The following is a 12,770-nucleotide window of genomic DNA, read 5'->3' on the forward strand; positions in this document are numbered from 1 at the left end:
AGGAAGAAGGAGAAAAAAAAAAAAAAAAAAACCAGCAATGGTGATCCTGTCTTTTTAAGATTATGATTATTTACATTTTACACCCAAGATAAGTGACTCCCTCAGTATGTCCTAGTCCTGGCCCTGGTCCACATCCTGGTCTACTTGACATTTCACTGTGCAACAGGCTATTTGCCGTCCTAACATCGTCATTACAATGTTACTTCTGGCCCAGCTTTTAGAATGTGCTATGAACATTAAGAGCTAACTCAAAATGCTCTATCTAGACACATACACTGATCCTTACTTTTTCCCTTGCCATAAAACACAAGCACAACCAATCCCAGGCAAAGATACAAACACCAGTCACTACAGTCCTGAATTTTTTAAAGGGCCTCAACTGTGCATTGAGAATGGGGTGTGTTCATTCGTGTCTGATTACAGGTACCTTCAACATGAAACTAGACACCCAGAAACCATAGCTCTGATTAATATTATCATTTAAAACATGTACTTTACTTCTTATAGGAACTAACAACGTTTGAGAAGAATCAGTGTGTAAGAATAAGCTATATAATAAATGGGTTCCAATTGGACTCAAAATATGCCCAGAAATTGCTGGGGATAAGGGGAAGTACAGTGGTTCTGAATGTTTTAGTTAAATGATTTGGGGAAAACATGCCAAGATTCCCATTCACTCTCAGAAAGTTTGCTTGGATGTATCATTTTTACCGAAAACAAAAGGACTCATACTCAGCTAGTTATGGATGCACATAAAGAATTAAGTTCTTTGCTGTGGAATAAAGAATTTAAGAGGAACACTGGAATATCAGAGTTGGTAATAGATTGTGAGTGCTGGTCTTCAGGATCCACATGGGACTGTGTAAGATTCAGACTGTACCAGGAGGAAATTTCAAGTAATTTTGTCATCCATCATCATCACCAGCTACAACAGCATGGTGGATGGGGAAGATACGGGCTTTGGAGTCAGACAGACTCAAGAGGAAAGTCCAGCTCCACTCTGTCCTGGCTGTCTGACCATGGCCCTTTTTTGTGCCTGTTTCTCCAACTGTGAAATGAGCCTATTTTGCAGGCTCGCCACAAGAATGAAGCAGGACAGGACATGTGCAGCACGTAGCACAGGGCTGGCGCATGGGGCGCCCTGATTAAACTGTACTTGTTGTTATCACTGTCAGCAACATAGGCTTTATTCAGTGTCTGGAGGTTCTCTGACTTGCAGGCAGATCAATGAAGGAAATTTTATAGGGGGAAAAAAAACACAATAGAATCTGTAATTGTCTACCTGTGCATGACTAGACAAAAGGGACTGATAAGGTTTGGCTGTGTCCCCACCCAAATCTTGAATTGTAGCTCCCATAATTCTCACGTGTCATGGGAGGGACCCAGTGGGAGGTAACTGAATCATGAGGGCAGGTCTTTCTCATGCTATTCTCATGATAGTGAGTAAATATCATGAGATCTGATGGTTTCATAAAGGGCAGTTCCCCTGCACATGCTCTCTCTCTTGCCTGCCACCACGTAAGATGTGACTTTGTTCCTCCTTTGCCTTCTGCCATGATTGTGAGGCCTCCCCAGCCACATGGACCTGTGAGTTCATTAAACTTCTTTTTCTTTATAAATTACCTAGTCTCAAATACATCTTTATTACCAGTGTGAGAACTGACTAATACAGGGACTGAAGGGCCAGATTCCTGATAAAGGCAGAGCCCATCCTGTTTGTCTATATTTTCAGTGCTAAGTCCCTAAATGTGGACATTTCATTCTCATAAGAGCTCCAGGAGACAACTCTTGAGTTGAGTGACATCCCTTTAAGAAGAGGAGCTTTCCTTGCCAAAAACGAGCAGCTGATCAAAGTCACGGTTACTATGTACAGTTTTGTTCCTGACATTTTAAAAGATCCAGAAAAGAGCTTCAAAAGTTCATCCAAAAGTGGATATAAAGTAGGTGGTGGGAAAAAGGCCATAAGGGAGCTGGAGTTATTCACTCCAGAGAAGAGAGGGTCGACAGTTTTCAAAGTACAGAGCATTACAATGCTCATGCTACTCTGTTTCCTTCATCTCCATGGAATAGAAGGGCTCCTCTCAATACTTCTTTTTGGATAGATGGATGATTTCCCTTCCTGAAGACACGTGATCACCCAGATGACCTTTTGAAATCTCTTCTAGTTCCAATCTTTGCACAAATCCAAAAGAGCAAATAGAAATCCAGCTCACCAATGTAGGGTCCCAGTTGGTTGAGGTAGTTTGGCACAGTGGAAAGAGTGAGAACCAGGAGTCAGGCAGAGTGACTCTGAATCTGCCTCTGAGACTCAGTTGTTGGGAAGATTTATGGTAGTAAAAGAACTCAACCCTTTACTCAATGGTAGCACCAAGATCATCTCTGCCTCCTATAGTTCCTGAAAGGATTAACTAATGTTGGCAAAGCACCTAATGTGTTGACTGGCACACAGCAGGTTTTTGATAAATTGAAGATTTTATTCTAATTGGCAAAAAATGGGTAGAATAGTTCCACTTAAATCATAAGAGAGCAATAACACTGTGGTTATACCACATCAGGAACATTGCAAATTCAAGTTGGCCAACTGCCTACCACTGACAACTCCTCATCCCACAGAATCCTCTCTGCAAACTACAGCTTGTCCATGCCAAAGAATGTTTGAGGGGCAACTTATTAACTATCTTTTGCTATGAAGCAGAGGAAACTGAAGGCAAGGTCTAAGACATGTTGGTTGAAATCCGGCTTCTCTCACTGTCACCACAAGAATCAAATTAATTATTTTAAAAAGGTTTCAAATACATTTCCAAGTATAGGGAATGTATTTCACATGCCTCAGAGTTTATGTCTGAGTACATCCCACTGAATTGTAATTCTCACTAAGTATAGTAAAAATGTCAGTCACAAAACAGGTTTACAAACATTGTCAGAAGCTATAATTATGATTCCTCACCTTCACGAATGATATAAAGGTAAAACTTGAAGTCATTAAGAAATTAAAAAGCTCTCTCAGAGCAGGGAAATGTACTGGTCAGGGACCTAGAGTGAATAAAAGAACTACTTCTCTCAGGTTTTTCCATAAAAATGTAATTTTTTGGCATTACGTGAATGTGATCTTACGTATTTAGCATTTACAGAAAGATGCTGGAGTGCAAGAGAGAGGAGCTCTGGTTTTTGTTCTTTAACTAGAGGTGGGGTCTGTGTCAAGACGCCTGGAGGCTGTGAGGAACTGGAAAAGACAGAGGAAATACAAGGTACAAACATGCACACAAAGTGAGGCCCCAGGGAGAACGTGGCCAAAAACACGGGAGTGTTCCTGAAGCCCCTCTATGTTCCTCAGAGAATCAAAGTTGGCTTGGGGGAGCACTTCCTGTTTCTACCAAAGGGATAATGGGTTACAGTTGACAGAACCAAATGTTACAGACAAGGGAGCAGAACAAAGCACTTTGAACCGATGGAGTCACAGGAAAGAGCAGCTTATTTTTGTTGGGAGGGAACACACACGCAGGTATGGCATGTTGTATTGTAAAATGACTCCAGCTATGTCAGGGAGCTGGACAGGGCCCAGTGTGGATCTACGAAGGCCATTGTGCCACTAAATAAACGCTATGCAGGAATCTCACAAGATAATGAAGCAGCCCTTTTATTACCACCACACCAGCTTTATGCTGGGGGGTCATGTTAAAATCCATTGTTTGAAATGAATACATTTCATTGTTGTTGTTTTCTCCTTTTTTCCGTGGTATTTTTTTTTCACAGGTATTGACAAATGCATGCATTTCTAGTGGCAACAAATCACTGAGCTGTTGAAATACTTTCTAGAGTCTAAACCCAAATATTTCCATTAACTCATCATCAGGCTCATCATTTTCACAACACCGTTTTAGAAGTGGGGATATAAAAAAGTCCTTTGAAATCTATTGTATTTATCCTTACACTGCCTAAAGTCATCAAATCAAGCTTCCTCAACACCACAGGGGTTACAAACCTGACTGCCCAGCAGTTACAAGCAGGTTCATTTATAATTGTTATTTTTACACGTAGAACAATCGGACAAAAGAAAAAAGCAAAACAGCAACTAAGATAACAATCAAGAACATTAGAGGAAGAAAAAAAAATCCAGGAAATTCAAGGAAAAGAAAACTACCTATGATGTCGGATATTAAGTTCAAAAGTCCTTGTTATCAAGGGGATATTAAAACCGTGTTTTGCTTCCATATCTCTCTTTCTGAGTCCCCTTGAAAAAAGTGGTCTAAGTCACAGATTCTTTCAGTGTGTGAAATAATTCCTAGGAATAGGGCAAACTCTTTCAGCAGTTTATTCATTATTTTACGCCACTTAGATAAATGACAATAGAAGTCTGTTCAGAGAGCTACTGGCTTGGAGAAATAGAAGAATCTTCAGAAATGCTCATCTCAATACCAACGAGTAATTCATGTGCTTGGAGTTCCCAACTAATAAAATCCTGTAAGGTAACATGATGTTTAATGTTAAGAGACAACAAGGCCATGGTATCTACATTCTACACTTAAAATGAAATGTGTTCATTTATAATTAAGTGGTAAAAAAAAAGTCTCCACTAATCCAGATTTTAATAGCTATAACCCTTTCATTGAGAGAGACGTTAAGTTATGGTGGCAAGGAGAGGTTGCTAAATATTTTAAGGCACTTTGACCATGTTCCTACCCATATTAATGTCCTTCTAGAGGAGTTTTCCCATTACTAGATTTTTTTCTCCTTTTTTTAAAAATAAAAAATAAACATCAGTATTTCCGTTCATTTTGGAAATATGTCTTGCAAAGGACTTCAGAGATGTTTTTCTTTCTTTTTAAAAATGACCTTCTAATAAAAATAACAGACTTTTCAGATAACACAAAACTCAAAGCAAATAACATTAGACTCTGCCAATATGGTCATGAAAAGACCAAAGAGTCCTTCTGAAGTAGGCTGACCAAATGCCAAAATAACATAAAACATTCTAACAGAAGGCAAGTGAAGTGTTACTCAGAGAACCAGCAATCAAAGCAGCCTGCAGTTGGAGGGTGTTACAGAATCCTCATCCAGCAAACCTTCCAGCTTGACCACTGCTTGTTTTCAACACAGTACTTCCTCATTGGCAGGGCATGCTGCTTTTCTTGACATCAGGAAACAATACCATTCTTTTTTTTTTTCTTTTTTCTTTTCTTAGACACAGTGCAGAACCCAACACATTTCAAGGCCATATGATTGTGGTTTTTGTTGATTTGTGAACCAGCTGCTGGTTTTGAAAAGGAAATTGCACTCAAGCTCAACCGTGCTGTACTAGTCTTGGTTTACCTGCCATATGCAAAGCGTCTGTCTTTGTGATGATCACCAAAAGTATCCCAAAGCCTGAGAGAAACACTCACTTCATCAACAACATCCCGAGAACGCTCCAAGACCTGCAGGCGAGAGAGAAACAGCATCTGTGCTCAGTGTCAGTAAGAAGTTCCCCAGGAGAGGCGTGTTCAAGTCAGCACCCTCAGTGCCCCTCAATTCACGTGCATTAAGTTTCCTTATTCTATCTAATGGGATTTAAGCTAAGTCTTAATTCCCTTTTCGGAACCACCTGTCTCAACCCTCATTCAGGATACCCAGAGCCATAGTCTCCGGTTTGCATTTTACTTTTGTTTTCTTTTGTGGCACTAAAAAGGTTAGTTTTGTTTTGAATGTGCAATTTACCCATGCTCCTCCTTGAAAAAATCAGACTGGTAACCAGCAATGATGTGCCCTAGGGATGCTAAAGACACTCTGTGCATCTTACCTCCTGGCACACGCGGTACTGGTCAATCGCCCACACGGTTGGCACATGGGTGGCCAGCAGCTGATACTGCGTGAGTGTGGTATTGCATGCCCTGGCACAGATCAAGCGCGTCTTTCCCACGGCATTGTCACCCACGACCACACACTTGATGGTTTCAACGTTGGGTCTTTCGTAGTCCATGTCAGCGTCCATTTATAAAACTCTGTAAGAAGAGAGTGAACACCGCAGTAAGGACACCAAGGCTTTCCAGAGCAATCGAAGACGTGAGAGGTTCAGGGAGTTTTGCCTTCGTCCAGCCACTTCCTTGGAGGTGCACAAGCACAGGCAAGAATGTTTGGAAGTTCATACTAAGCCTAATTGACACTCAAGTTTTCTTTTTATATCTCACACAAGTACAAAAACATGGGACTGTTATTTTGACCCCAAACGGTTTATTCCCGTTAACATGTTATTTTCTTCTTGGTTTTCTCTAAACACAACCTGCCTACTGGAGCTCCATTCAGCCACTGTCGGGACAGCTGGCACACATTTATAGCCTACTGGCTACTCACGTTGGCCTGCTAGCAAGTCCGGTCACCTGTAGGGCTAAACATCAACATTGGGACAATAGGCAGCCTTGGCAATGCTAGCATCTACTTCATCATAATATTGCCCATTAGCCAATATCTGTTGTTGAAAAGTAGTTTTCTATAGGTTCAAAACTGTTATGGGGACTTAGAGAATAATCAAAAGTGTAGGCTGAAAGACTACCTGACGTCAAAGAAGAGTAAACTGTAAGTCTAAATTTAATCAAATTAACTTATATTTATTTGTATTAAATCAAATTCATAATTCATAAATATATATATAGAGAGAGACAGAGACAGAGAGAGAGAGAGATGGAATCTCACTCTGTCGCCCAGGCTAGAGCACAGTGGTGCAACCCCCACTCACTGCAACCTCTGCCTCTTGGGTTCAAGCGATTCGCCTACCTCAGCCTCCTGAGTAGCTGGGATCACAGGTGCCCACCACCATGCCTGGCTACTTTTTATATTTTTAGTAGAGATGGGGTTTTGCCATTTTGACCAAGCTGGTCTCAAACTCCTTATCTCAAGTGATCTCCCCACTTTGGCCTCCCAAAATGCTGGGATTATAGATGTGAGCCACCGTGCCCAGCCACAAAAAAGATATTCTTAAGAGGGACCATAATAAGATTCAAAAAAATTATCTTCTGTGTTTTCATCAAGAAATCTGGAACATACGGCAAAGAATAATTTTACCAGGAGAGTTACTTTGGAATCTTCCTGAAATCATCCAAGAAGGTTTAAACAGGGTTGCTGATGAGAGGCCAAGAGGAAGAAAAAAAGCACCTGCCAGCTTGGTCTCCCCAGGGACAGGACCCTTCACAAACAGGGGTGCAGACTGCTTACCAGTAGCAGCTGGGTAGGAGGCCAGCCATGTATGATTTTAATATGTTAATTAATTATAATTGCATTTTTGAGGGAGTCTATTGTAATAAGAACAGATACTATACTTGATCTTAGTCAAAAGGCTGACAAGCAATGGAAGTCCATTGTTAAACTGAAAAAAGTGGGTGGACAGTCATTTTTAAGGAGTCAGTAAAGATTTTAATGGCTATGGTAAAGAAACTGTTCAGAGTAAAGTCTAATACATAATTGGGACTCAAGTGTTTGTTTAATTCATCTGATTTGAGAAAAACGATAACTTGGATAATATGAGATTAAGGGCACTGACAGGGATATAGAGAAAGAATATTAAGAAGAATTATTTTTCACAGTTAGGACTATTGGAACATGGGCTGTTTCAGAAAGTGAAGGGTATGGAACTGTCGACTGTAATGCCATCACAAGACGTGTTAAAGCTGAGGCTGGAGAACGATTTGGCGGGAATGGAGTAGAGTGATTCAAGGAACAGATATGTGTGCTTAGGTTAGGATTGGATCTGTAATTCCTATACCATGGAGAGTCTTAAAACAGTCAGATACCTGTCCACCTGACAAATACTTATCCTGAACATCCTGGGTGGGGAAAAGGAGTCTTTAAAAATCTCCAATTCTGATGATCAACCAGGCATGGTGACTCCTAAAATTGATTTCTTGCAAATTTAGTTTTAAATTTCTATGGTTTTCTTAGTTACCCGTCTAACAGTATAACATACCAAAAGCATGAATTTAGTGTTAGATTGGTGGATCCTAAACAAATCCCAGGGAACACTCTGCAGTATCTGGAGATATATCTGGTTGTCACTTAGGAGTTCTGCTTCTAGTGGGTAGAAGATCAGAGATGCTGCTGCTAAACATTATGCAATGCACAGGACAATGTCCCACAACAAATAATTACCCAGCCCCAAATGTTACAGGGCTGAGGTTGTGAAACCCTGCCTTAGAAGGATGTGAGTTTGAATCCTAGCTCCCCCCTTTTCCAGCCATTGGACTTTGGGCAAGTTGTTTGTACTTTCTAAACTTCAGTCTCCTCATCTGTTAAGTGGGAATCATAATAATACTCATCTCCTAAGGTTGTTGTGAGGATTATGTGAACTGATGAATTAAGTCCTCAGTGTAGTACCTGACACACTGATGGCTTCAAAAATTATAATCATGATGCTGAATGCCTTCAGATGACAACAAAATTGAGTCAGGTGGAAGGCCACAATTAGATGCAAACTCATAAACCTAATAATGACAAAGTTCTGTAAAAAGGATACAACTTGGAAGAATTAACCAAACAGTAACTCACTGAAAATGAAAGAACACAGAAACAAGATGTGGTATAGCTGATCTTAAGCTAAGAAGACAGAAGAAGTTTTGGGTGTGGAGAGGGTGGGGAAGAGGTCACAGTTCATGAAAAGATAAGAGAGTCAGAAAGCTGTGTTAAAAATGCTTGCCTGAGGCATTTCTAAATTCCAGAATAAAAATGGTAATACTTAACACTCTTTGAGAAGTTTCTGGTTACATTAGCGTGGGGTAGTAGCCTGAATCAGAAAAACAGATTCTAGTTGGAGTCTCACAACTTTGGAAATGGAGGTTCATTACTTTAAATGTCCTCAGTGGTGGGAAACCTTACTCTTTTAAGGGTGAATTTTATTTATTTATTTATCTTTTTGATAGATAAATGTCATATAGAGCCAATCCCTAAAATTTGGGAGAATGTTTAGACTTGGTAAAAACGGAGAATAGGACACTAATAATACAGAATTGATTTTCTGGTAGGCTTGCAAACTAGCCCTGCTAGCAGCCCCCAAGAAGGAATCCCCCAAATAAGTTGAATCATAGCAGCACTGATGAAATGGCTGTGTCGCTTTCACTGAAGATGACTTCGAGAGTAACAGAAGCCCTTCTAGTTTCGTATTAAGGCTATGATTACAAAAACTATCATTACTTCACTTATTTTTAGACACATTTCATGAGTAGTCCTAAGAAGAATTTCTGTGTCAAAGGTGAGAATAACATCCGTGGGTCCTCTAATCCCTAACAGTCTGCTCAAGACCAAAGTGACTGCTAAAGGTGCTGACCCTTGTGCGAAATGAATAATATGTAAGGGAAAATAAAAGGCTGGGCAGAGTTAAATATTCATGGCCCAGATCACTTGCTGCAGATATGGAATTTCCAGGAAGCATTCACTGAATTTCCAAATACTGAAAATCTTTTATTTGGAATAGAAATGTCTCTTGAGGTACTCTAAAAAGTATTTTAAGAATGTGAAGTCACAGCTAAGGATGGAAACTCATGCTACAGTTGCATTGTTGTAAATCATTTGTTCATTTGTTACACATAAACACAGAAACATTAAATTATGGTAGTAATTGTAAAAATATGCAATTATATCCTTCTCCACTTGTTACAGGCTCTAATTTATCCATATCTAGCATTCTGATGGTTGAGTGTACTCTTAGGACCATCTGGATAATGACTGTCTGGTTTCTGATTTTTATTTACCTAGAATGAGAGTAATAAGTATTATTCATTTAACACTATTAATAAATGTCACCACTATAAATCCTGCTGATCGATGTGGAGACCCTCTCATACTTAGATACATACCTGAGGAGATAAGGAAGGTAGAAAAAAAAAAAGAAAAGCTTGAAAGAATGGACACTGGTAATCTGCTACCATGGCAGCTCTGCCATCTTACTCAAAACTGACTTGAACATTATTTCATATTTTCACCAATACCTGATGAATCCACTTGCACAGTATTCAGAAGTCAGAAGGGACAAGTTTATTTGAAAAACTGTTAAATAAACAAGACCATGCAGGTGGGTAAGTGAAGGGCATGGTGGAGTAGTTCTGGTCCCCACCACTCACAAGGCTGACCTAGAAAAGCGTGATCCTGATCTTCATGGTCTACAGAATCACCCCATCTGGTCTGATCATCTCATACCTGTCCGCTATTATTGCTGTCATCTCCTGGACTTCAGGCCACTCCTCCACACTCCCTGCCCACACAGCGTTCTTGGGCCCACAGGATGGTGCAGCCCATATCCTACCCTCACCATTTCTTCTCTCCTTCAGTGCCAGTGATCTTTACCACATTCTACCTGAGCCATCCATCTCCTTTTGGACACGTGCTGGATATTATTGTCATCCAGAAACATTTTACCTCTGAAATCCCAAATTTCAAAATTCCACGCTCAGAACAAAAACTCCTACCTGTACAGCCTGTGCTGGATGAAATAAGGCCACGGCAGCAACTCCCATCAGGAGGTGAAATCTATTTTCCTTCCCTTGAATTAATGTTAGGCTTCTGACTGCTCGGCCCAAAAGAATGCGGTGGAGGTGATGCTGTGTGAGGTCTAGAGTCTAGGTCTCCAGCAGTTCCACCTTCTTGCTGTTGGAATGCTGCCACAAGCCCGCCATGTAAGGAAACTGGCCTAGCCCAGCAGGGGATGAGAATTCACATTGAAAACCACTGAGGTAGCCCTGCCAATGGCTGTCACCAAGTGCCGGATAATGCAAAGCCACCTTAGACCTTCCAGCTCGGCCAACCCTACAGCTGAATGTAGTTTATGAATGAGCCCAGGTGAAACCAGCAGTGGAATCACCAGCCAATCCTCAGAATCTTGAGAAATCATAAATCATTACTGTTTTAAGCCACCAAGTTTTGGGTTTATGAACCAATAGTCAACAGAAACATAACCATTATACCTTAGGAAAATCTCTAGTACCTTCACTCCTCTATTTTTAAATGTCAGATGATGGTCCCTTTTGAATGGATGATCTTTTCCACCTAGGGTTGATGGGTCATGTCATCTTTACTCTTTACGGTCGCCCTCAATGTCTTGCATTGTATATGTGGTATGCAGAATAATGGCCTCCCTGAATATGTCCATGGAATTCGCGGAACCTGTGAATATGTTCCATTGCATGGCATGAGGGAATAGGGTTGCAGATGAAATTAAGGTTGCTAGTCAGCTGACCTTAATATAAGCAGATTATCCTGGACTATCTCTATGTGGGTGCAACACAATCACAGTGGTCCTTTCAATGCGGAAGAGGTAGGCAGGAAGTCAGAGTCAGAGAGAAATATGAAGATGCTATACTGCTGGCTTTGAAGATGAAGGAAGGGGCTGCAAGCCAGGTAATGCATGTGATCCACAGAAGCTAGAAAAGGTAAGGCAACAGATTCTCCCTTGAGGCCCCCCAAAGTAACACAGCCTGCCAACACTTCAAGCTCAGTGAGACCCATGACAGATCTTTGATTTTCAGAACTATAAGAAAATACATTTTGTTTTATGCTTCTAAGTTTTGATAGTTTGTTACAGCAGCAATAAGAAACTAACGTAGCACACTTCAGCCACACAAAATGACTTTCTCAAATTCTAAATGTTTTTTGTTACCTTTATATACACCTTTCCTTCTTGCCAACTCTCCTCCATTCCTTGTATGCCTGGCAAATTCTATTCATTCTTTAAAACCTTATTCAGATATCCTACTGTGGCAGCTCTGTCACAAAAGCCTTCCTAATACCCTCTAAAAAGCTTTTCTAACTACCCCCTTAGTCAGCTTCAGCTGCCATAACAAAATACCAAAGACTAGGTGGCTTAGCCAACAGAAATTCATTTCTCACAGTTCTGGAGGCCGGAAGTCTGAGAGCAGGGTGCTGGTGTGGCTAGGGTCTGGTGAGGGTTCTCTTCCTGGCTTGTAGGCAGCTGTCTTCTTGTGATGTCCTCATATGACAGGCAGAGACAGAAAGCTCTGCTGTCTCTTCCTCTTCCTAAAAGGACACTAATCTCATCATGGGGCGCCACCCTCATGGTTTTATCCAAACCTAATTACCTCTCCAACACTCCACCTCTTAATACAATCACATTGGGGGTTAGGGCTTCAACATATGAATTGTGGGAGGATACAGACATTCACCCTGTAGCACTATCTCAGTGCCTATAGACAGGCTACTCCCTCTTGCCAACCCTCTTCCATTCCTTGTCTGTCTTGCAAATTCCAGTCATTCCTTAAAACCTTACTCAGAGATCACCTCCTCTGGAAAGGTTTCCTAACAACCCTCTGCCTCATAAACTAATTTATTTTTTTTCTCTGTATCAATAAAGAGTTCTAGGAGAAGCAATGACAAACAAAAACAAATGCACATGCATCCATACACACATTTTTTTCCGTATTAACAAATCATGGAGTGGTAGCTTGTGAATTTGTGTGCATGTGTGTGTGTTGGTTATACCTTCAAAATGCCCCTTTCATACACTTAACAAATCATCAAGTGTTTGTGGGGTACAGCTATTTGCTTAAAGTGCTTGGAACATATGCTTATATAACACCCCTTTACTGCAACGCCTTTCTTGACTACCCCTCTGGTTCAAAGGTCCCCTAATTTAATGGTGACTCTCTCTGAGGGCCACCCATCGGAAACATAGGGACAGAGCCAAATGTGACCTTAGTTGTTCTGGTCTTCTCTTCACATCATTTCCCTTCCTTTGGTGGTACCTCCACCCAACCTTCAGTCTTTGCCTTGATGACCTTCATGATGTTCTGTCCCTCTCT

General features: G+C 40.8%; 1 protein-coding gene across 5 annotated transcripts in view; it reads right to left on the bottom strand.

The window, feature by feature from the left end:
• Nucleotides 1-12,770, bottom strand: part of RHOBTB1 (Rho related BTB domain containing 1) — a 75,734-nt gene that overhangs the window by 37,000 nt on the left and 25,964 nt on the right. For all 5 annotated transcript variants that reach the window (XM_023185586.1, XM_023185589.1, XM_023185587.2 and 2 more), the window contains 2 exons: nucleotides 5,777-5,978; nucleotides 5,311-5,414 (listed from right to left, as the gene is read on the bottom strand). In XM_023185586.1, coding sequence (XP_023041354.1) covers nucleotides 5,311-5,414; nucleotides 5,777-5,968 — 296 coding nt within the window. In that variant the 5' untranslated portion in view covers nucleotides 5,969-5,978. The remainder of the gene's footprint in view (nucleotides 1-5,310; nucleotides 5,415-5,776; nucleotides 5,979-12,770) is intronic.

The sequence above is a fragment of the Piliocolobus tephrosceles genome, chromosome 9 (assembly GCF_002776525.5).
Source record: "Piliocolobus tephrosceles isolate RC106 chromosome 9, ASM277652v3, whole genome shotgun sequence".
Taxonomy (NCBI): Eukaryota; Metazoa; Chordata; class Mammalia; order Primates; family Cercopithecidae; genus Piliocolobus; species Piliocolobus tephrosceles.